The sequence below is a fragment of the Canis aureus genome, chromosome 4 (assembly GCF_053574225.1).
Source record: "Canis aureus isolate CA01 chromosome 4, VMU_Caureus_v.1.0, whole genome shotgun sequence".
Classification (NCBI taxonomy): domain Eukaryota; kingdom Metazoa; phylum Chordata; class Mammalia; order Carnivora; family Canidae; genus Canis; species Canis aureus.
This window is the reverse complement of record NC_135614.1, coordinates 76,623,769-76,649,249: the sequence shown is the minus strand read 5'-3', so window position 1 is coordinate 76,649,249 and position 25,481 is coordinate 76,623,769. Positions and strand designations below refer to the sequence as shown.

The 25,481-nt window shown below is 39.5% G+C and overlaps 1 protein-coding gene across 21 annotated transcripts in view; it reads right to left on the bottom strand.

Annotated features, from left to right (window-relative positions):
- Positions 1–11,702: 11,702 nt before the first annotated feature.
- Positions 11,703–25,481, bottom strand: part of LOC144313027 (uncharacterized) — a 196,180-nt gene continuing 182,401 nt past the window's right edge. For 15 of the 21 annotated variants that reach the window (XM_077896309.1, XM_077896315.1, XM_077896316.1 and 12 more), the window contains 3 exons: positions 24,326–24,390; positions 12,976–13,069; positions 11,703–12,884 (listed from right to left, as the gene is read on the bottom strand). In XM_077896309.1, the coding sequence (XP_077752435.1) occupies positions 12,564–12,884; positions 12,976–13,069; positions 24,326–24,360 (450 nt within the window). In that variant the 5' untranslated portion in view covers positions 24,361–24,390 and the 3' untranslated portion in view covers positions 11,703–12,563. The remainder of the gene's footprint in view (positions 12,885–12,975; positions 13,070–24,325; positions 24,391–25,481) is intronic. The other 6 variants (XM_077896325.1, XM_077896327.1, XM_077896311.1 and 3 more) reach the window with 3 other exon arrangements.

Genomic DNA, 25,481 nt, shown 5'->3' with positions numbered 1-25,481 from the left:
ATGTTTTTATCTTTCTTCCCAAGTTGCTCAACCTAATTGGCAAGGTGTTGCGAATATAATAGGACCCCAATACATTCTTTGGTGAAATGAGTATTTAGTAGGTAATTTTTTATATGTAAATTTATTAGAGTTCGATTTGCCAACATATAGTATAAGACCCAGTGTTCATTCCGTCAAGTGTCCCCCTCAGTGCCCGTCACCCAGTCACCCCATCCCCCTGCCCACCTCCCTTTCCACTACCTCTTGTTCATTTCCCAGAGTTAGGAGTCTCTCATGTTTTGTCACCCTCTCTGATTTTTCCCACTAATTTTCTCTCCTTTCCCCTTTAATCACCTTCACTATTTTTTTATATTCCCTGAATGAATGAAACCATATAATGACTGTTCTTCTCCGATTGACTTACTTCACTCACCATAATACCCTCCAGTTCTATCCACGTTGGAGCAAATGGTGGGTATTTGTCGTTTCTAATGGCTGAGGAATATTCCATTGTATACATAGACCACATCTTCTTTATCCATTCATCTTTTGATGGACACCAAGGCTCCTTCCAGTTTGGCTATTGTGGACATTGCTGCTAGAAACATTGGGATGCAGGTGTCTCGGCTTTTCACTGCATTTGTATCTTTGGGGTAAATCCCCAGCAGTGCAATTGCTGGGTGGTAGGGTAGCTCTATTTTTAACTCTTTGAGGAAACTCCACACAGTTTTCCAGAGTGGCTGTACCAGTTCACATTCCCACCAACAGTGCAAGAGGGTTCCCCTTTCTCCACATCCTCTCCAACATTTGTGGTTTCCTGTCTTGTTAATGTTCCCCATTCTCACTGGTGTGAGGTGGGATCTCATTGTGGTTTTGACTTGTATTTCCCTGATGGCAAGTGATGTGGAGCATTTTCTCATGTGCTTGTTGGCCACGTCTATGTCTTCTTTGGTGAAATTTCTGTTCATGTCTTTTGCCCATTTCATGATTGGATTGTGTGTCTCATTGCTGTTGAGTTTAATAAGTTCTTTATCGATCTTCAATACTAGCCCTTTATCTGATATGTCACTTGCAAATATCTTCTCCCATTCTGTAGGTTGTCTTTGAGTTTTGTTGACTGTTTCCTTTGCTGTGCAGAAGCTTTTCATCTTGATTAAGTCCCAATAATTCTTTTTGCTTTGTTTCCCTTGCCTTCATAGATGTATCTTGCAAGAAGTTACTGTGGCCAAGTTCAAAAAGGGTGTTGCCTGTGTTCTCCTCTAGGATTTGGATGGATTCTTGTCTCAAATTTAGATCTTTCATCCATTTTGAGTTTATCTTTGTGTATGGTGTAAGAGAATGGTCCGGTAGGTAATTAAAAATACTGAGTGAATTGTTAATTTTTTATACTGAATGCTTGAATGTGAACTAGAAATTCTGATTGAACACAAAAGTAAATAAAAATCACATCCTGGAGAGATCTAAGGGTTATGGGACATTTTCCTGAAGCCTTTTACCCAGTAAGCATCCAGCTGTCTGTTTAAGGTGGTAAGATCATTACTAATCACCAACTTCCAGATTTCTGATTCAATCTAATGATCAAAACAGAGCATAAAATAATCCTTACTTTAACCATCACTCTTATGTCCCCAAAGTTGATCATTTTCCTATTTCCTGTAGTGTTACTAAGTTGGATCCTTCCTCAGTTGAGGAAGAAAGGAATGTTACATTTGGCCAAAGCAGACTTCAAAAATGAATTCAGCATCAGAGACTGGTATAATCTTCAAGATAGTCAATATTATTAGCTCAGTCTTACTATAGTACAGTTTCATGACTGTTTTTAACTACTGTCTACTCAAAACAACACACTTAACATTCAGCTGAGTTCATTACAAAATTTAAGAGTTGGCACAAAATTGGTCTATTATTATAGGGAAATTGGATAAAGCATAGAATGAAAGATTAAATGAGACCTAAATTTATTGATAGCTTCTGTTTGCTAGGCTCTTTACATTGTTATTTCATTTGACAAGAAAAAGAAAAGTGTACTTGCACTTGTTTTCAGGTCTTACCTATATATTCTTAAGTAATTAAGAATTTGAAGTATTATTACACCATTCATAATGATCAATTTAAGATAAATTAATTAAATGACTTCCATGTCCCAGGTTTTAAAGAAATCTGGATAGGCCCTTCTGCTTTCACATATCGTATAGTCCCTCAAAAATTCCCTCTTTTTAAAGCCAGCAACCATTAAGTTACTCTTAAACCCACACTAAGTACTATTTAACACAGGGGACAGAAAGCCAGATAGGTCTGGTTTCTGGTATCAGTAGTGTCTTTGTTGTGGAGAGATGTCAGTTTCCAAATTCTTACTACACTGTACAGACCTGTGTACCTCAGGCAACTTTATAGCCCAAACCCCACTCCCTGGGGACTTATAGCAACTTGTAAATCCGTGAGGAATTTTTCAGCAAAGTTCTATTTCTTAGTTTATTCATGGATTAGACTTATAAGAGTAGATTCATTCTAAGACTCTAATGAGCAGGGTTTTTTTTTTCTTCATACTGAAAAGAACACTTGCTTCTCTTTTTCCAACATTCAGCTTATGATGGTTTTAGAATTTATGTTCTCAGTTATATCCCCCATTGACTTTGAAATCTTAGAAAATACTCACCGTGGTTCTTCCCAGAATCCAGCACTATTCAAAGCCTTTCTTTATGTAGTATTAGAAAATGGAGACCCACAAAACTATTTCACATGAGTTTGTTACTCTGGTTTACTTCTAAGAACATTGGCTCTGCTCTTCCGACTAACCAGAAGTCATGACAGCGGTCTAATAACTGAGCAATGTCTGTTATTAGGGGTGGAGAACATGAAGAGGATTTCCATATTAAGTTTCTCAGAGCTGGGCTGAGGGTAAGTTCTCTTTTCTTTCACTGGAAAAGATCTGAGCTAGAATTTTTTTTTTAAACAATATAAGTCTCCAGAATGAAGTCCATAAAACCAATCTGAGAAGTACTAACAGCCCCATTGCTCACTTGGTTAGATGTGCTAACATCACATCTGTGACTGGTCTGGGTTATTTCATTTCATTGACTCCTATGAGGCTATCAGTACATGGGCTTTAAAAAATTTTTTATTCAGAGCTGAATTTCCTTTTAGTTTTCAATAGTTGCTCATTTCTGTTCCAATATTTCCAAATTTCATTCCTTTCTGTTTCACCTCACTTCAAATGCATTTCAAGGCTATCTTTTTCTTTTTGGATGATAGGACATAACATTTTTGAGTTTAAAGGTCCCTTAAAGTTCACTCATTATGATGCTCTTATTTTACGGATGAGAAAAATGAGGCACAGAGAAGGGAAGGGAATTGCTTGCCATGCTTTAGTGGGATTTGTCTTAGATCTTAGTTCTTCTGAGTACTGATTTAGCCACCTGCTTAAAGAGGCAATATAATCTGAAGCAAGGATCAGAACCAAAGCACATATCTGAACAGTTTTTTCCCTCATGATATGACTCTATATTAGTTTTCTATGCTATGTGACAAGTTGCCACAAACAATTTCTTAAAACAATACACATCTATTATCTATTATACCATAACTATGTGTCCTTAGCTCCTAGAGGCTATCTTACCCTCTTGACATGGCGCCCTACCAACATGCCCATTTCCTTCTTCAAAGCCAGCAAGAGAGAAAATCTCTAACAAGATTGTGTCTTATATAACTTAACATAATCAAGGAGAGACATTGCATCACCATTGTCATATTCTATTGGTTAGAAGTAACTGACAAGTAGTGCCCAGATTCAAGGCAAAGAGATGATAGAAAAACATGAATACCAGAAGATGAGGATCTCTGAGGATCACTTTAGGGTCTGCACACTACAACCTTAAACAAATGATTTACTTGGCCTAACATCAGAATGAATTCAAAGCAAGCAGTATTTTCACTGTGGATCATGGTCAATTTGCAAATATATTTCTAGAGGTGTGTCTCCAAGATCCTCTACCTTGTTTAATAATTGTATCCTTTTTACCAATGACGAAGATACAGAAGATGAATTTTCCAAATTTATGGGTGAATGACATCAGTAGTAACAAATAAGTTGGATGACACAATTAGGTTCCATTTTTATTTCCATGCTAATGTAATGGGGATAATATTTTTTATTTATACAAAATGATCTTCATATTTAATTTCCTTGTGTGTGACCTTCTAGACAGCCAGGGGCACCAATTTACCTTGTAAAAATTAAGATTTTTGCAGCAAGAATGAAAGGACAAAGATAATGCTGAACTTTAAATTCCAAAATGGAAGCTTTGCATTCACAGACTGACAATATTTTGAAAGACAGGCTTTGGTAGGGGAGAATAGATTTTTCTAAACTTCTTTAGCTCTGAGTAACAGTTTTGATCATTGAGGACAGAGGGGACTTAGGTATGATGTCACAGAAGCCACTAAGGACAGAAGGAAAAGTCACCCCTTGCAATCTCAGAGAGCTGTGGGAAGGAGAAAGGAGACAGAGTAGGATATGGAGGTCTAATGCTAGGGCCCTTAGGGTCCTTTTTCAAGGCCTCCAAAATTCAAGGGTGCAGAAGTATCCAGATATGTTTATGGAAACCCAGTAATATTGGAATAATTGGTCAGTTTCCATAGGTATAGCCTGTGGTAACCTGTAAACTTCTGGACTTGGTCTCACAATGGGCTGGGCATCCATAGCTTTCAGTACGGTGTATCACTGACAGACAGATGGACCTAAGGCACCACTTCCAGATTCCTGTGATCCATTTGTGTCACTCGCAGAGCCCAGAAATTCTCACATGCCCTGGCGAGGGCACATGGAAATGCTTGAGAGGACTTGGAGTGGAAACCAAGGTTCATAATGACAATGTTGGGCTCTTACCTGAGCTCTTACCTGAGCTCTGTTATCCTGGGGGAAAAAACCCTCATCCTTTTGTGATCTAGGAAAGGGTTCACTCCAAAGAACCATCACCCTCCGCCCCCCACCATGTGACCTAGATAAGATTCTCCCACAGTGCCTGGTTTATTTACAACAAGGCCATACACACACCCTCCAAATTCCCATTTTGGCTCATAAATGATTAGATGAACTGCTTGTGTCTATTGACTAACCAGAAAAAAAAAAAACTTTTTAATTGAACTTCATTTATTCATTTTCTTTTTTTAAGTTGGCTTTTTTTTTTTTTTTAATTTAAGTAGGCTCCATGCCCAGTTCAGAGCCTTGAACTCATGACTCTGAGATCAAGACCTAGCTGAGATCAAGAGTTAGACACTTAACTGACTGAACCATCCAGGTGTCCTCTAACTGAACTTTAGTTAGTTAGGACTCTCTTTATCCTTTGGTCCACCTTCAGCTCTCCTACGAATAGGCTGGCCTCAGGATGAAATATTCTCTCGTCTACTATTCCATCATACCACCCTATCATCCCACTTGCTCACAACCAGTTTTTAGCCTTGTTTACTCTTCTCTATAAAAGAAAATCTCTATTTGCTGAATTCTTTAGATGTTTCCAGGCAGACATTATACTCAAGACGTCCTTCCTATAATGATAGTCCCTACTCCTATTGCTCTTTTCCCTTTTGCAACAATCCTTCTGAATAAAATATTTCCTTAGTAAGTCTGGATTTAGTTTCTATTTGATAACAGCATACTAAGTTTGTGACAAGAGTGAAATGATCAGGGCCACCACTTAGTTGCGGATGCCAGTATGAGGACCCAAATGCTTAGGTGAGGTCATCAACATCTCTGGGATGAGACCAGACAAATTGTTCCACTGTACAGACCAGGGAGAAGGACCAGAGGAAGACACTCGGATTTGAGGTCCCATTTCCATCATCGTGAAATCTCATGATTCTTTCCTCTAGCCAGTCAACATCTTGGAGAAGAGGGGCTGAAGTGTTCCAAAGGACTGAAAATTTACTCAAAAGAATCAAGTCAATTTCTTCAGGCTTAAGAGTCTTTTTTGAGACACTGTTACCGGAAAATTTATTTTTTTCTTGCCACTCAGCAGGGTCTTATGAGGGTGACTAGCTCTGTTACCCAAAGTTTACAAAAGCCACTTTTTCTTAGCACAACTGACAGTAGTGTGTACAAATTTGTGACCAGCTACACTAGAATTATGAATCAAATAAAACAAGATGATGTTCCACAGCAGTAAATGTAAGATCCTGCCTTTGAGTTGAAAAACATGTGAGTACAGGATGCGAATATTTGGTTTAGGAACAGCACGGCAACACTCAGGAAGAAAAAATTAGGGGTTGTATTAGTCAGGAATTTTTTGGTTGCAACTTACAGAAACTCAACTGGAATTAGGCAAAGGGGCAAAAAAGAGAATTTATTGGCTCTCAGAATCCAAGAACAACCAGACGGAGGGAAGGAATATTGCTGCTGGGTTTTAGGGATAAATGGGGCAAGGGATACAAAAGCCCTGGTGCTCTCCATTCTAGTCTTGGCCTCTCTTTGGGTGGCATTCTCCTTTGGGTTTTATTCTCTCTCAGTACAGGCCATCTTTCCATGCTAGGCAGCATTATGACCCTTAAATGCTTGTGAATCTTACCTCTTCTGACTTTTGCTACTATACTTGAAAGAGGCTCAGAAAATTCTGTTGAAGAATTCTGATAGGACACCAGGAAAGGGCTCCTCTGTAGCCAGGGAACATAATCATGTAGGAAAGGGAAGCTTTCAAAATAGCCATTTAAATGTGCTTATGGGGAGGGGGAAAGAGGAGGGCCATTCCAAATTTTCAAGAAGTAAAGGGAGTTTCTGGATAAATAACCCCATACAGTCCAAGTGTAAGTGTGCAGCCAACATTAATATTAAGTCAGTGAGAGAATGTGTTTTTCAGAGAAGCTGATATAGCAGGAGGTTGGGTCTGTAGATGTGGAGTTTGGGGTGCAGCAATAGTTAGCACACCTGGAGGCTGGGGTTTTGTCATGGTGGTCATATTTATAGGAGATTACAGACCACATGGAAGGTGTTTCTAGGAAAGCAAGTAGACGGGTGAGGCAACTCAAATCATTCCATGGTTATTGCTGATGCAGCTATCCTAAGGACTCCTGAAAGCACTGAGGATGTTTAGGTTGGAGAGGAGAAAGCCAAGAGACATAGCAGCTGTTGTCAGCTGCTCCTATTCTTTATGGACTAATACATAGAAGCTTCAGGGCAACACAGTGATTCAATATAAGGACTTCCTCACAATTAAAGCTGTCCTGGGATGGATGGGTGTACATGATGAAGTGGTGAGGTAACAATATATGGCAGTATGGGGTTCATTCATTTACTCTTCCATCTCTTCATTCACTCAGCAAATATTTATTCATTAACAAGTAGACAACACTGACAAATAGACAACATACTCTGTGAGAACAGCTCATCCCCACACTACTTACATCTGGTTCACTGTATTGGCACTAAACTAGTATTTTTTTTAAAGATTTTATTTATTTATTCGTGAGAGACACACAGAGAGAGGCAGAGACATAAGCAGAGGGAGAAGCAGGCTCCTGTGGGGAGCCTGATGCAGGACGCGATCCCAGGACCCCGGGATCACAACCTGAGCGAGGGCAGATGCTCAACCGCTGAGCCACCCAGGTGCCCTGGCACTATGTTAGTATTTGTTAAATGAATTAAAGATATGAATGAATGAGGGGCATGGTCATTGTCTTGGGTATTAGAGAGGATCATAGGTCCTTCAAGGAACTGATAAACTAATAATTGAGGCAGCCAACCAAACAGTGATGATGCCCTGTGTGTGGTGCTCTGATGCACAAGTTGCTCTGAAAGGACGGAGGAGTGGTATTGGCAGAAAGTACTCCTGGGGCTCAGAGCAGGGCTAGCACAGTTAGAAACTTCTTATTGGAAAAGGTGAGCAAGGTGGAGAGGAATGGGAAGGACATTTCCAGGGGCAGAAAGAGTATAGGGAACGGGAAGAGGTGGGGCTAGGTGGGGCCTCCTGCTTCTGGGTTGTTCCCTTGCCTGATGGAAACCCCACTGCAGGCCCTATGGTGGTGGGTTCTTTTCCTTCCATTTCTGCATTGCATTTCTTATTCCTGCCCTGTTATATGTGCTGAACTGGAGAGGGACAGCCAGGGAACTCGAGGCATGCTGAGGAGGCTTTAGGGGGGGAGAAAGAGGAACTGGCTATCTTAGAAAGTGAGTAAAAAAGCTAGGGTATGTGTTCATCTTGGAAATGTTCTATTTAACAACTGGGTCATGCACATCTGTAACTTTTTTTTTTTTTTTTTTTTACCATAAGTGACACTAATAAATGTTTAAAAAATGTTATTTAAAAAAAGTCTCCACCTTCACACAGGGAAAGAGCAAAGATCTAGGATCCCAAGGTGCCCTAGCCTCCTTAGAAGCCCTTCACTCAGTCCTTCCTCAGAGCATTCCTTCCACTGCCACCCCCTCCCTTATTTAAGCTGACCTTTTTTCTCTGTTGTGATGTGACATCATGCAATATTTTCAGTCTCATAAAGGTGTAAATGATAGAACAAGTTTAATTTCTTACCCATTCAGGGTTCATTTACATTTTAATAACAGAGTTAGCCAAAGCAATGTCATCCTCAATGGGAAATTTAAGTATCTTCAATAGAAGTGGGAAGATTTAGAGGATTTATGATAAAATTAACTTCTTTCCCTCTTGTTCCCAAGAGTCTTTTTTTTTTTAAGATTTTATTTATTTATTCATGAGAGAGACAGAAAGAGAGGCAGAGACATAGGCAGAGGGAGAAGCAGGCTCCCTGTAGGGAGCCCGATGTGGGACTCGATCCCAGGACCCGGGATCATGACCTGAGCCAAAGGCAGATGCTCAACCATTGAGCCACCCAGTTGTCCCCCAGAAGTTTTTTTCACACTGTATATCATGGATTGGGAAACCAATTTTGTGAGTTACAGCTAGTATTTTAAAAAGAATGAAATAGAATTGAATAGGTTAAAATAGATGAAAATATCAGAGTTCATAGCATGTGGTACGAATAACTGATGTTTCACAAAATGTTATTTATTTATTTAAAATTTTATTTATTTATTCACAAGAGACATGGAGAGAGAGGCAGAGACATAGCAGAGGGAGAAGCAGGCTCCCTGCAGAGAGCCTGATGCGGGACTTGATCCCAGGACCCCAGGATCACAACCTGAGCCAAAGGCAGATGCTCAACCACTGAGCCACCCAGGGGCCCCAGAAAAGTACAATTTGATTTTGCCCAAACGAGTTGGCTTTTCTTAGACTAGGGAACAATCTTGGTTAGTCCATCTTGCGTGGTGGTAGGTTCTAAGCAGAATATTTTAATTTACTTTTTTATGTCTCATATCAGAGGAGTGAAAGTCTCAGTTTTTCCAAGTTTGCTGAGGGAAAGAAACAAAATGAAAGGCCTAACAATCTCTTGCATATCTAAGCAAATAGTTTTTTGCCTGAGATATCCCCAAGGGAGCATTATAAGAGATGAAAACTTAATGATTGTTAAGTGTGCCTTTGAGGATTAGAGTCATTAATAATGCATATCTGCTATCCATAAGAGTAAATGTGGATTTCCTATTGGACTTTTCTTTTTGTTGAAAGCAAAAGAACCGACATGGCTTGTTTAAATCAAATAAGGTCACTGAATAACTAATCTTGAGGAAGAAAAGCTAGATCCATTACCAGTATTGAAAAACATTCCCCTATTCCCAAAGGCCATCTCTATCCTTGAGTTTACAACACCAGATAATGAGGCAGAAGAAGGCACAAAAGTGTTTTTAATGATTATTCCATTTTAGGATAACTGTACATGAAAATGATAGTCTGTACAAACATTTTTCCCCCCAGAAAATCTTCCTGTGCTCTGAAGAGCTGCATGGAGGATTCCATTTTACCAAGAGGATGACTGAAAATGTCAATTAAGGTGAAATAGATCCCACTGGAAATTCAGAAGGACAAGTGGGAGAGTTTTTGCCCCAGGGAAACCACCCAGAATTGTAAACTAGTTATTTATATGATAAAGTTTGCCCAGGGTCTGTGCCACCCAGATGCAAAAAAATAAACCTACAATTCTTTGGCCAAATTGATAATGAGTAATGATTAACAAAATGTTCTCTTCCTTGGCTAGACTCCCAGGAGAGAGATTCTGTTTTTCCCAGGTGGCTTAAAGAGGAGTTTGCCTTTGTGTGTTCACCATGTTCCAGGAAGAGGGAGTGCAGAGCTAATACCTCTCCTGCAGGTGAAGTTCCTTGCTTTAGGTGGCTTTTATGGATCAGGCTGCCTAATTACATCATGATCATTTTAAAAGTAAAATTCCAGGAAGGAGTGGATCAGTGAGATATTCCTCTGACTTTTCGGAATACTCAGACACACAGGAGTAAGTGGTTACCTTAATGTTCTAATATTTCACAAGCTTTACAACATAGCCTGGATGCTCTCCATATTATATCATCCCCAAGGAAACTGCAATGTGCTGAAAGAAGTCACCTCCAAGCCTTATATGTTATCTAATTTTAGGATGAAAAATTTTTTACTTAAAAGGAATGATAGTTTGGGGGAGGCTGGGAATATCCAATGCTATTAGTATTTCTCTCACATTTGGCCCCACAGAATTTGAACAGACTTATTCATAATTTAATAAATAAATGTCTATAAGGAAGCAATGAAATTAAAATGGCATGCAGGGTCCCAAGTACGCACTGTATTAGGAAAATACAGACCACCATGATTATCAGAATGGAGGAGGATGGCACTCTTAACAATGCTGACTGAGAAATGGCAAACATGACCTTTTAAAATAGAGAGCTTTGCTTAGAAATGAATGGTCTGTCTTACATTCTTGCAAAGTTACAGGAATTATATCCAGTATGATCCAAGTTTCACTGGAAATGGTTTATGGACCAGAGAAGTATGTTTGGAGAGACAGTTGAAGAAAATTCAGTAAAAGCTATGAAATGTAAATGAAGTCTAAGACGCTGGAGCCTTCTATGAATGCCTGTAAAGAGTTTTTTCCAAGAAGAGTTTTTTTGGGATGTACTTCTTGATTCCTGTTTTCATTATTTGCAGCCTGATATATGCATTTCTCCTCTGTGTGAGCTGAGCATGTGTATACTTGATTCTCCCCTGATTCTCTATACCACTTAGCAGAATGCAAGAGTTTCACAGATAAAGGTTGAAAAGAAGGATGAAAGAGAAGAAAAATGAAAGGATATAATGGGGAAAATGGAATGAGGGAAAAGAAAAAAGGAAAAAGAAACAAGTGCTTTTAGAGCCTAGAAAACAGAAGGAAGACAGAAATAGAGGGAGGCCTCATTTATCCTATTTCAGTCTCGCTGTAGCCAGGACTGGTGTCTTCGTCCTCATCCTGGGAGAAGAGGTGGAATCTTTTCTGTCTGGGCTTGGGATACGACCAGGAGTGGGGTTCTAGAATAAGCTGTACCCACAAGGTCTCCTAGGAGGGCCAGTCAGGTTGAATTAATTTTAGAGAAGAGAAAGAACAAAGGAGAAGAGAAAGAGGGAGCCCAGAGGCAGTATGTGGGAAAGAACTGGGCAAGTGAGTTTATTGCTGATGCAGAGCAAAGGCTTTGTAGGGTGTGCAAACTGACAGTAGATACATGAGGTTGGTCTTGGCACAGAATAGGTACCCAATAAATAGTCTCTGAGTGAGGTCTGATAATGGAATCTGGGGGTGGAGATGTAGGTGCTAAAAGCTTTAAGGGAATAAATGTTTTTTGAGCATATTGGAAGAATTTATATTTCAAATTAATGTGCCAATTATACATCATTTTATTTTCTTTGGTGAAACAATTCCCCTAAGGATCTTGTTGGCAACATGTGTTTTTCGCACGTGTGTGTGTGTGTGTGTGTGCGCGCGTGTGTCCATGTGTGTGGTGTGTTCCACTGTGATCATCAAATGGACCACTTCTTAATTCAAGACAAGTATTTTTTTCTTGTGAACTGAAGGCCAAGCCAGAAGCTTATCTCCCTGCAGGCATCACTGCTTCTGTGAGGGGCCACCTTTTCCTCCTCCTGTTTCCTTACTCCCCGTTTCTACCATCACTGTCACTTAGCAAGGACTGGGACCGCTTTGTAAACTGTGGACACCCACCGCTGCTTGCTGATGGTCACTGAAGGCCTAGACTTCTGTTGCTGCCATCACCTCATCTCCCCCCAGGATCCCCTTTCTGCTTTCTGAGATCCCCATCTCACTGTTGGGAGTTCTGCAGATTACTCTGGCTGGAACAGAAGGGAATGAATGAGAGTCTCAGCATAACTCCCTAACATCCTCAGTGGGAACTTGGGAGGTTTTAGTTTCAAAAGCAGATTGTTGAAAGTGGTAATGAGATCTCATTGTACTATTAGAGCAGTACTATGCTTCAGGAGAAAAATGGGGATTTTTCAGGAGAAATCTGGGGATTGGCTCAGAAACTAACCACAATATTTCTATGGCAAATTGGCTATTAATTTGTGAATTATCAACTTAGAAATGACTCTTAGAATCAAGACATATTCACTGAGAACTAACAGAACTAATATGGTCTAACTATTTCAGATTTTGTATAAAACTCAGATGGATCTAACTTGTCTGAATTACGTTTTCAAATAAAGTAGATTGAATACATCCTATTCTAGTAGGCTTGCCTTCATTACAGGCCAATTTGCCCATCGGGAAAGCGGCAATAAAGTCTGATACTCTGGTGGTACTAACACCTTCTGGATGTTTGTAGAAGGAACAACTTTGGGCCAAGTGAACAAGAAAAAAGGAAGTTCCTGAACCACTTGCAAAGGGTTGAGGCTGAAGAACAGATGTCTCTGGGCTGCCCAGACGTCTGCCACATGACCCAGCAGTGTTACTGCTGCCGAAACCCCAAGTCTACAACTCAGGGTGGTCTGGAAGTGGAGGATTGTTTTCTTGAGAGTGGTTTCAAGAATGTAGCTCCTCACCTAATAAAAGGAATGTGCAATGATTAACTGAGTCTAATATTAGCATCTGCAAAATAAAGAGCAATTGGGCCTGCTATGAAAGAGAACAAACCTTGTACGCACCCGCTGCCAGGTAAAATCTGTTCTTTTTTTGGTCATAAATCTTTCTTGGAAGCCAGAGAAGAATTTGACTTCCGTCAGAAACACTAGATGAACCAAAGAGAAAGAACATGCTGTTTTGGAGATGAAAGCATCTTGAGTTTAAAGCTCTCAGTGTCTTTATTGCCTGTTTTGCTGGCTTCTTTCGGATGGTGTCCTTGACTTGACCATGCCTTGCATTATTTTTCATAGGATGAGGCAGCAGTGGGGGAAAGGTAAGGATGGGACATTTACTTCAGGCTTTAGCTTTAGTCAGAGAACTAGCATCTGACATTGAATTGCACCGTTCTCTAGGGAGGACCCTTGGACCCTTAGTTTTTTTAGATCTTAGAATTGTATCATGTAGAAAGTTAAAGTCCCTTGTGATCATTTCCATTTCCTGAAAATCATTGTATATAGTTTTGTGCATATTCCTTTAGATATTTCCACCAATATAATAATGAAATGGGATGTTAATTAAGAATTTTATTAATGTGTATTTTGCCAGAGGCCCATAAAATCAAGCATAAAACAATAGGTGTCAACACCTACATTCTAGAGTGAGGTTATCAGACTGTTTATGTAGGATTTGCAAAGTAAGTAATTCAAATCTGCCATTATTAGCTCATATAAAAAGTTCTATTTTTGAGAAGGCTATGAATTAATGAGGAGATTGACAAGGCCGATAGAAGCACATTTCTGGAGAACATTTTTGGCATGGCGGGTATAACCCCCATGGGTCCCTTTAACCCTAAGTCAAGTAGGGGAGCAGACCTCAAGAAATCACTTTTATACATCCCTGGAATTTGGGGGGATATGGTACCTGGTCGCTCATTCATCATTCCTCATTCCTACTTGTAGGGCAGCAGAGGGAACAGATGAGACTGAACTCATAATGTGATTTGATTTGACTGTCTGCCAACTGTTTCTAATTTGGAATCATTGCAAAACATGAAATCATCCAAGTAGAATGCAACTATCTGGTTTGGTTGACAGTTGAGAAACTTTCCTCCATCACATCCAATCACAGATTTCTCCTCCAAAGCCACAACCTTTCTTTTACACTTTCCTGAGTCACTGCTCATATCCTGGGTTGTCTCCACTCAGTAGACTCAGGCACAGAACAAATGAAGTTGTTACTGTGTGAAGAGATTTTGTAAGAACCACTTATATGTATAATGACTTTAGTTATGAGTGTACAGACAACAGAAATCTTTACAATAATTTCCAGGTCTATGTACCAATTAGCATCAGAATTTCTGGAACTCTAATTCATCTTCTGGACTCTGTATCTACCTTTCCAACCCCAGTTTTTTCTTCCTGTACCCAAATGAACTCTACTGTATAAACTTCTTGAATTCTGCCTAAGGTATCTTCCTTCATTGAGTCTCCTCTTTCCTGAGCATCTAGCTTTTAGCTTCTACTCCTTTATAAATACTGTAAGAATATTGTTTATAACAACCACTTATTAACTTTAAAAAAGTGCATTTTTTGCCACATTACCTCATTTTCTCCTCACAATATCCCTGTGATGTATTACTGTCTCTGTTTTGAAAATGGGAAGACAGAGGCTTGGAGGGATTGAATGATTTGCCCAATGTCACAGCAAATTAGTAGTGGACACAGGACAAGAATTCAGATTTTCCTGCCTTGCATGGTCTATATCCTTTTTCTTACAACCCCATCTCCTCAGCTGCCTGCTGTATGAAGCCACAAGATTACACTTATTTTTTACCAGCTTCAGCTTTTTCTCTCTGCTCTATAACTTCATCATTTTCCTTCAAATTCCCTAAAGTTTCTTCAAATTCTTTCAGGAGTTTCTAGTAGTAGAGTTGTATTTCAAGTATTCTGACCCTGGTCAGACTGACAGTTGTCAGTTTACAAAGGAATTTTGGGGAACCAATTGCTTCAGCTAATCAATCCAACTTGAATATTTGAGACTTCAATTAATATTTCCTCAGAGGTGTTTTCTTTTCTTAAAGAAAAATGTTTCCCTTTGTAAAGAAAAGAGTTGAAATTCTCATTTAAGGAGATTTCTAAAAAAAACAAAAAAACAAAAAATCAAGACTTTTCTAAAAAAGCAAGTACTTGAGCAAATATCTGAAAAATGTTGGTAAATTAAAACTTACCTCAAAAATCATTATTTCATTATTATCCTTTATGTACGTAGCATTTATTTTTCTTCTTCCCATATTACTTTTGGTTACTAGCAGGGTTTTTTAAAGATTTTTTTTTAAAAATTATTTTTTCATGAGAGATACACAGAGAGGCAGAGACAGGCAGAGAAAGAAGCAGGCTCCACGCAGGGAGCCCGATGCGGGGCTCGATCCCGGGACTCGATCCTAGGACTCCAGGACCACACCCTGGGCTGAAGGTGGGCACTAAACCACTGAGCCATCCAGGGATCCCGGTTACTAGCAGATTTTATTAAATCTTTGTTCTATGTAACTATGTCTTGGTCACTTTTCAGCTAAAAGGAGAAAAAAGGATAACTTTTAATATTATGACTTGCTTTTGATATTGTATCATTTAAAAATAGTTGACACCAAATAATAATGAAAATAAGGAATGAAAAAGATTAGTTTTACTTGTTTATGGCTGCTTGAACAGACACTAAGTGATTTTTTATAGCTGATTTCAAAATTTAAATCTTTCTTTTTTTAAAAAAATACAGTTTCAAGTATGTTAGTCTTTATCTTAATCTGTTTAAATATTAAGCTTCCTGGTTTATATGTGTACTGAAAGTGGCTTGGATTAACAACATTTATTCTTAGTTCTTGGAAAAAAATGACATCTTAATTTTATATGTCCAAAAACACAAATCCTCAAGCAACATTTACAGTAAATGTTTACATATAATACCTCACTTGACCTTCAAAACAACCCAGTGAAATGTTATCATTATTTACAAGGTGAGAAGTATAAAGGTCAAAAGGCCCTTATTCTGTAAATATTGATTAAGATTTACATGGCTTATGAGAGGAAGGGTTCGATGGAGCTATTTGGCCCAATCTGCAAGTTTAAGAGAGATTTTCACTTTTGTTGCTATGAAGTGGAGATTTTATCTATGGAGACAGGATTTGCCTTTGTCTCTGATGCCAACTTTAACCTGGATTTATTCTATCTTTTTCAAAAAGCCACTTTGCTGTCATTTAAGAAAATGTGATAGTCACTCAGAGGAACTGGGCATCTCCAGATAAATTTGAATTACAGATAAACAATGAAACATTTTAAAATATAAGTATGTTACATGCAGTATTGGGACATATTTACACTAAAAAATGTATTATTTGTCTGAAGTTCAATTTTAACTGGATATCCTATATTTTTAATTTGCTAAATCTGGTAACCCTACAAACTGACTTCCTAAGCAAGGAGCAGCTGGTGGTCTGGTCCAAGCTTTAAGGATAATGAATCCATTAATAACACTATGGGAGGGGACAAACGTAGAAGCTAACACTGGATTGTTTGCTGCTTACGAGTGTACTGAGTCTCGGTTCTCTCCTCTGCAAAACAGCAGATAACAGTGTCTATTTCCTTAGGATTGTTGTGAGAATTACATAAAGTAACCCAGAATACCTTTCACATGATGAATGCTCACTAGACTTTGTTTTTATGTTAGTATTCTATATAGTGTCTCCCTTCCCTGAGAATGCAGTGATGATAGTACTTTGAATTATTCATAATATATATTTATATCTGTCTATGCCTAGATCTATAGCTATATGTAGAGTTTCTTACTGGCCAGGATGCTTATATTTAGTAACTGCATTGTCTGATGAATCTACTTTAAAAATATTTGTTTCCATTTGTAGTGTGTTTTGTATTAAGTTGCCTATATTTACTATTTTTTTAAATATATTTTTAATTTTTTTTATTTATGATAGTCACAGAGAGAGAGAGAGGCAGAGACACAGGCAGAGGGAGAAGCAGGCTCCATGCACCGGGAGCCCGATGTGGGATTCGATCCCAGGTCTCCAGGATCGCGCCCTGGGCCAAAGGCAGGCGCCAAACCGCTGCGCCACCCAGGGATCCCTAAGTTGCCTATATTTACTATTATTGGTTTCAACTCTGGTTTAAGAAAAAGGGTAGTATTCAATTTAAAAATATTTGGTGATATATTTAACTTCATTTTTTTGTTAGTTTCATTATAGTATTTGTAGACTTTTAATGTATAATGCATTGTAAACTTATATATATATAGTTTTATTGTCAGTTGGAAACTATTTTTCCATTACATCTTAAATGTCTTGAATTTTGATATTAATTAGGAAATAATTTAGGGAAAATGCAACTATTGTATGCTCTGAATAGTGCAGGTATTGCAGGTTTACCTAAGTCATTTTCTTGTATGTGTGTGTCTGCATACCTATACCTACACATATATGTAGGCATATATACAATAAATGTTTTTGGATTTGACTCTTTATCTTTTAGTTCATGGTTACCATATGATTCTACCTAGAACTCATAAATCTAGTAATAGCTACACACGAGGAACAACGGACCTCAGCATGATGCTTTTAGAAAGTCTTGTGAGGACTCTGTACTTATCAATGTGCTAAGTGTTGTGGGATCATGCAGAACTGCATCAAATTTGTGGGGTTTATGATTTGTTTGAGAATGGAAGAATGGGGAATAAAACATACATAAAAGTAACCACAGTAAAAGCAGCAAGTGGTAAAGGACTTCAGATGAGTACTGATAACGTCTGCTATGGGACTAGATGTGTTTGTTTGTCCTATTGCAATGACAAGAGATAAATCCAACTGCCACATATGACATGACTTTAAGGTAAAACACTTTCCCACTGAGGGTTAATTTTCCCTTTTCTTATCTTTTCTTTTCTTTTCTTTTTCTCTTCTCCTCTCCTTTTCTGCTAGACACAAACTTGCCCATTAAGATCAACATGAAAGGTGATACTTTACAATACTGTCTGTTGCATGACATCCCTAAAGAGCATGCTTTAGTTTTTAAAAATTTTGATGGTTTTCAAAGCTTTCAAAATATTTCAGACTTAAAGTACATAAAATAATATTTTAATGTAAATGAAAATAAAATTAGATTGACTTTTCTATACAAAAATGAACAAAACTGTACTGAGACATTTATCCTCCAGTGCCTAAATGGATGTATTCAACTTGTTCTGCTGAGGTCTGTTGATGGTAGTGGAAGTCACCACATCCTTCAGCAAAGTAGTCTGTCAACAGGCATCAAGAGTCGCAACAATGTCTATATTTTTGTCTCGGTAATCCTGCATCTGAGCAACTAGCTTAAGAAAACAATAAAGGGAAGAGCTGGTCACACACACGTAAATGCATGTGTATGTGTTTCCTGTTTATTTAAATCTATATGTTTGAAGAAACTTATAATTTTTTACCTTCATATGCATATTTGCAGTATTAGAAGAAAACAGGGCTGGCACCCACAGGGCAACCAGTGCAGTTGCATAGGGTCCGTAGCTCAGATAGGGTTTCTTGCTTGGGGTTTAATGCTCTGTGGTTGTCATTATGAAGTTCTAGATACTTTTATCTTCAAACTTGTGCTCTGTAAATGAGCTACAAAGGGACAATGAAGCAGGCACAGGGGGGTTTGGAGCCTTGATTTACCTGTGCTCCTGTTTCCCACCACCTCTGTTGGATGGGTTCTCTGCCTCCCACTCCCTGAGAGTGCCCAGTTACTGCCGCTGTCTTCAAACCCTGGTGGGGGCATGGAAGTGGATAGAAAGAGGGTCGGGGTCAATTATATGCACCCTAAACTGTGGGGCAAGGCCCCAGACACCTGTGAGCTCACCTGGAAGTTCCCTGTTGCAACATTAAATAGCGAATAAAAAACCCCTTATCTTGACCAGCTGAAAGATCACAATAGAAAAACTTTTTTTCTTGCTTTTGTGGACAAGGATCTCATATTTGTGTATATATTTGCACAGGGCCCTGTAAGTTATGTAGCTTGCTCTGGGAGAAAATGCTAGTAGGTGAAATTTTAGGAGGCTTGGGGTTCCAGTCCAGTTCTAGCAAGAAGCTATTCTAGATAAAATGGGACAAAGGCAAACAAACTCTTCCCCTTAGCCTCAGACCCAGGCTTCAGGAATGAAGCCAGGAAGGGAGAGAATGCAGACAGCCCATGTCATTCTCTTGAACAGGGTGAATGGTTTTTCCCACACTGGTAAGAAAAAGTCTTCAACTCTTGGCCCTGAGAATTATTGCCCTTCTGGGCTGTGTGTGTGTGTGTGTGTGTGTGTGTGTGTATAGGAGGGAGGTGTGGAAGGCAGTGCTTCCTGAGTTACTTTCTGTAATATTTCTTGTGACTTTCCTCTTTGTTTCCTTTTTCCCTCCATTTAAAGAAATAATCCCATTATTTGCGATGAGAATTGTCCCAGGTTTTCAGTTCTTGTGTGTGAAGATTTTTGTTCAGAGTAAGAAAAAAGAACTAAGGTAGATTCAGCACTCAAGGAAGACTCATCAATCTTGTCTGTAATTGGGTCTGCCATTGGTGAGTAGCCACTTGGGAGGAAATTGCTCACCCATGTGGAGTGAATGAACTCTTTCAGGCTGCCGGGCCTCCACAGAGGGCCGCACCATGGCCTCCAGCCAGACAGTATCCTCGTGGTGCCTGGCTCAGCTGCAGACTCAGGTTCAGACCAGAGAGCAGTTTGTTCCTCTGGTCCTGCAGATAAGCATCTGTTTGCTCTCCCTTTTCCTGGTTCAGTAGGGCTGAGGTCCCTTTAGAGAGGCATTGACATTTAAATGCATGATGGCTTGTGGTGATGGGAATAGGGATATGGACTCACCAAGAGCTTTGAGTCCCTTTGTTTGAAGGAGAGAAGAGCAAGTAATAGTAGTTTCTGTGACGTCAAGGTGAAAGCTGATGAGGTCATTCCTGCTTCCAGTCCATTAATCTCTGGACCATTTGAAGCCAACTGTTTATAAAGAAATGCCAGCTCCATTGGCAGTTTCTCCATAATTGTTCTAAAGAGCTGGCATTACATTTTCTCCCCTCTAACATATTCCAAATAATGCCTTGTTGCAAGAGAGCTCAAGTAAAATAGTTATCCAACCAAATCAACAATGTGAGATCACTTCTTTTAGCCATCAGAGGCACTGGAGATAAATAAATTGATAAGGAAGTGGAATTCCTGTGTTTATGCTTTTAGATGATTTAACTGAGAGAACATTTAGCTGCTGCTCCTTCCTGTTTTGAAAGAACTCTCTGCTTGAGAGGCCAGTGACTGAATTCACATCTTCAATATTTTGCATAAAATCCTTCAAAAAAGAAGGCCTCTTGAATGAATTTCATGGCACAAAAGCCCAAGTGCTTCTTAGCTATTATTGGGAATGGCATGGTACCTTGGAGAAGAGGGTCAAAAATCTCCCAGTAACCTTGGGCTATAGTAGAGCTATAACAGAATAAAGAATTAATGGCTTTGTATAAAACAGACTTTCTAGGCCCATCCGTTAGGAAAAATAGAGAACAATGCTCTTCTAGAAAGATCCAATCTACATGAGAAATATTTACATTTGGGGCATAGTGAAGAGTCTAAGAAGGCAAAATCATGGTGATGAGCCCATAATTTAGTTGAGGACAAGACTGTTGAAAAATATTCCAAAAGCACTTTGTTCTAAATCTCTTAGCAATAATCACCTTGGATTATGGTTTTGTGTTGACTTGTTGATCTCTCCCACTTACCTAAGTCCTCCAAGCTTAGTATTTGGAACAAATGCAATCCTTAAAGGCTTAGCAAATGGAAGAATGAATGAAAAGACTCATTTCTATGTGCTATGAGGTATAGAATAAGGAGGAGCAGTCAGGGTGTGGTGATACCCAGAGCAAAACACTTGATGTGTTTTTAAGGCCTTTGCCTCAAACAAGCCATGATGAAAACTTTCAAGGGAAAAATGCTCCCTGAAGGGAAGACTATATTAGCAACACCCACAGTATCTTAAGCAACATTAAACACAGCTCTTGATAGATGAGCTTGGAATTTGGAGCATATATGCCCCTGGGAAATCAGCCAAAAACACTGCATGGCTATATATTTTAAATCTATAGTAACAGCTCAGACAAATTGAGGTTGTTCTCAACTCTGACCCTCACAGGGCTCCTCCCTGGTGAAAGCTGCTTTCCTTTCCCCCTGGTGTTCTCATTTTACTCTCTAAAAGAGAGCAAAATGTTCTGCATGGAATTTTATCTTTAAATTTCTGTGGTCAGTGAGGAGAGCCCAAGGGCATGTCTCGGGAAAATGGAAGGACCCAGGTGTGCGGTCTCATCTTCACAGCATGTTATATTTAACACTTTAATAGTCTAAATCAAACACACTGAACTTGGAGCCTTTTTCTAACTTGGGGGAAAAAGAAATCATGGTTTGACAAATTCCATACAGTTCAACTGAAATCAAGTCTGTTTACCAGAATCAAAGGCCATCAGCAACTGTCGTTAATATTTCTAAACTGTTGTCTAAATAGACTCCTGAGATGACATGGTTGTCCAGAGTAATGTTCTTTCACAGGCCAACCTGACATGACAGGAACGTTTCTCAAAGAATGAAATTCACGTCAGGCATGAACATGTTCAGCTGTCTCCTTCATTGCTGTGATTGAATCTGTCGTAACACAGGACTGTGCTTGCATACCTGGTTTACCCAGAGATCTTTTTGTGTTTGACAGTTGTTACTGTAGGAGCCTAACATCCTGCTTGCTCAGAAGAAGGCTAAATTGTCTTTCTCCAGTTTTGCATCATAGAGGCAAGAGTATAACTTGCTGGGTGTGGCTAGTGTTGTAGAAAAACAAAAGCATGAGAATCAGGAATCCTTTCCTTGCTGGCATCTTAGGTGGCATTGAGTTACAACCATGACATTGAACAGAATGGAATAGTGGTTTCTTTAGATCAATCAATTCTTCCAAGCCTCCAGTAGCCTCTATTTGTGCCTCATCCTGAATCCACTCCCTGGGGCTGAAACTAGATCCGCCTCTGGAGATGGGATATTCAGTGAACAGCCCTCTGTTGAGCAGCTACTTCTCAGTGAGGACATCCTTCAAGGTAGAGAAGAAGGAGCTAAGCAGAGGGGAAGGGTTGCATGTGATCATAGCATCAACATGGACCAGGCTGAGGAGAACGGGAAGCCCACCTTAACCAGGGCCCTCTCGGGGCCTTCACTGCAAACCCCTAAAGGAAGGAATATTCGGGAGAAGGGTCTTCTCCCCTTGGCCTCTAGGCTAAAGCCCTAGTCCCTTGATACAGCTTTCAAAGCCTTCCTCATATGGTCTTGCTTACTTTCCCAGCTTAATTTCTTGCCTTTCCAGCCTCAAACTTTACAAACTGACAACTCCCTTCTTCTGTACATACCATGCCACATTCAGGCTTTGCCATACTGCATCTCCTTTGTTTGCCTATTTTTTTCTTTACTCATTAGGATTCAAGTTAAGCATCATCCTGTTCAAGAAGTTTCTTCAAGACCTCCAAGACTGGATTAAGTTCCTTTTTTGGGTCTCCATAATACTCCATGCCTGACCTAATGACATTTTTGTGTAATTATTTGTCTCTTCTCCTTTCTCTAACACAAGAGGTACCAATCCTTCTTCTGGAAAGAAGAACATATTCCCGCAGATGCTAGAAGTGCCACTGGAGACAGCCCTCAAATGTCAGTTTCCTATGGGGATTGCCTTTGTTGAAAAGACCTAAGCCAAGTTAGGTCCCTTTTCTGGGGTGGTCAGCATCCAGTGACTACCCAACATAGAGGTTAAAGGCTTGGCCCTTACACCTAGGTGGGTTCAAGTCTGAAGCTCACTAGAATTTCAGGACTCTCTGTAGGGTCAGCTGCGACTTCCACTGATAATGCATCACAGCTCAACTTCTCCTTGTGCCTAATCCTGCTTCATTCTTGCCTTTCTGTGGGTGTTGAACTCCCATATTAATTTTCTGCATGCTGTTCTCGACCTCAGAATTGGCTTCCAGTGATCTCAATGTGTGACACCTACCTTCATTTGATCTGAGAAAGTTGAGGACAGAGATGCCTTGTTCATTTTTGTAATTCTAGCACACAGCAAGGTGTCTGACACAGAGTATGCTTTCAACAAATGCTGGTGGGCAGGTTGAATAAATGAAATTCAAAGTGAGAGAAGCATTTGGTGTTGTTAAAAAAAAGAATGAAGCAGTCAATCAGGTTTCCTCTAGAAGGATTCATCATAGGGCAACCTGGGTGGCTCAGAGGTTTGGCACCACCTTCAGCCCAGGTCGTGATCCTGGAGTCCTGGGATCGAATCCCATGTCGGGCTCCCTGTATGGAGCCTACTTCTCCCTCTGCCTGTGTCTCTGCCTTTCTCTCTCTCTCTCTGTGTGTGTCTCTCATGAATGAATAAGTAAATTAAAAAAAAAAAAAAAAGAAGGATTCATCATACTGATAGCCTTGACAATTAGATAGGAGAAGCCTATTTAATTCTCTAAGCCTGGACTTGGAGTTAACATATTTGGGTACAAGTCTTATTTTTCTCCGTACTTATTAAGCCTGTGCATTGTTGGGTTCTAGCACCAAACAGAGGGCACACTCAAACCTGGTGATTTGAGAAGAATTTAATAAGGGGACTACTTACAAAATGAAGGCCTGGTAAGAAGGGAATTGGGGAAATAAAGGCCTAGGGCTTATTCTCCATTGCCCTCCTCTCTCCTGCTAGTGAGAAGGTTTGTCATTGGCCAAGCCTAGTGAGAAGCCAGAAGCCCAGGGGGCCCTTGCTGTGGTCCAGTGGCTTCGCAGGCACAGAGGATAAAGAAGAGGGAGAGAGTGAAGAAAGGAAGAGAATGAGTTTGGAGTGACAAACAAGGTACTTGGCACAGAGACTACACGGACTCGAGACTTTAACTGATTTGCCTCTTACCTGGGGAAGGGAGCTCCACCTAGCCCACTGGACGGGTAAGATGTGTGGACATGATTTGTTAACTTTAAACTGAAATACCGATATTACATATGGTTTAATTGAAAATATCCATTTAGTGTTTTCAAGAGTAGGTCTTCATACAATCCAAATCTAAGAAAAGTTGCAGCAGACAGTGCTACTGATTCAGTAGCAGGAAATCAGTCCCATGCCTGCTGTCTATACTGCATTTTGATTCATGGGGACTGGGGTTTGGAAAGGCTAACTTTCTGAATCGTGACCTTGTGCCCTGAAATTTTAGTTCTTCAGTTCATACATAAGCATGTAGCATGTTTCCTTCTGTGAGTGGCTTCAGAATTATGAGCCCCAAGTGCTGCTGTACAGTTCAGCATTATTTGGGAGAATGGTACCACTTGATTTATTTGGTCAATATTCATAAAAAGAAAATGTATATCATACCTTCTGTAACTCCTGCCATAGCTTTCATCTTCCATCTAGTGGAAACTGGCAGGATTTCAAATCTTCTGGAGTAAAGAAAATGTGTCCAGACTCAATGTCATTTGTGGGAAGGGAATTCACAACAGTTGCATTTAGTTTTTAAAAACTAACAATTCTTTCATTTGATTTTGATTTATATTTTATTACTTTAAAATTCCATTTTATTATTTTGTTTGTGGATATGTGTGTGGCTATGAGACCTAAAAAGCCAGAGAGTTTGATTTTCCTGTGTCCCTTAGCGAAGGGCATTGTGGAATGTGTGCTCACAAAGCAGTTTCAGTTTCATCATTTAATCTCCTTCCCCCCTCTCCCCCCCTTCTGCCTCCCTTCCTTCTCTCTTTCTTTCTTCCAAACATTCATGCTTGTGTTCACTTCATACATATTTACTGAAACCCTGTCATGTACCAGTCACTATTCTAGGGAGCAGAGATACAGAAATGAATAAACTGAGAAAAACTGCTGCTTATATTCTAGTGGAGGAGACAGACAATAAACAAGATATGTAAGTAAAATATATAGCATGTGAGATGTTGGTTTGGGAGAAAAATCAACTAAAAAGGGAAATAGGGGGAGCTAAACAGTAATTTTTCAGTGATAAAGGAATGTCTGTATTTAACAATACAGGTTGCTCTAAATCAACATAAAATAAAGTTATACTCTGTATTATGAACAAAAAAGATTTGGTTCTAAATCTTTTAATGTAAAGGCTGGATAACTCAGTGAGATTCTCTGAGTCCCACATATTTCTCCTGCAAAGTAACAGAATAGCGTGGGGCAGAGAAGGTAGAAACGCTCTAACTGTAGTGAAATGATTTGGTATAATATAGAAATATAATACTCAAAATCATTCTTGACTCCTCTCATTCTTTCAGTCTGTTAGTAAATTCTCTTGGCTCTGCTGTCAACATATGTCCAGAATCAGAGCACATCTCTCACTTCCCCTGCTATCCCCTTGATCTGAACCACTATTATATCTTGTCTGGTTTATTGCAATGAACACCTCCCAGCCTCCCAGCTCCTAACTCTACACACATCAGTTAGAGTGAGCCTTTAAAAAGTCGAGTCTTGTCACTCTTTTGTTCAAACCCTGCATTGGCTTCCAATTCATACACAGTAA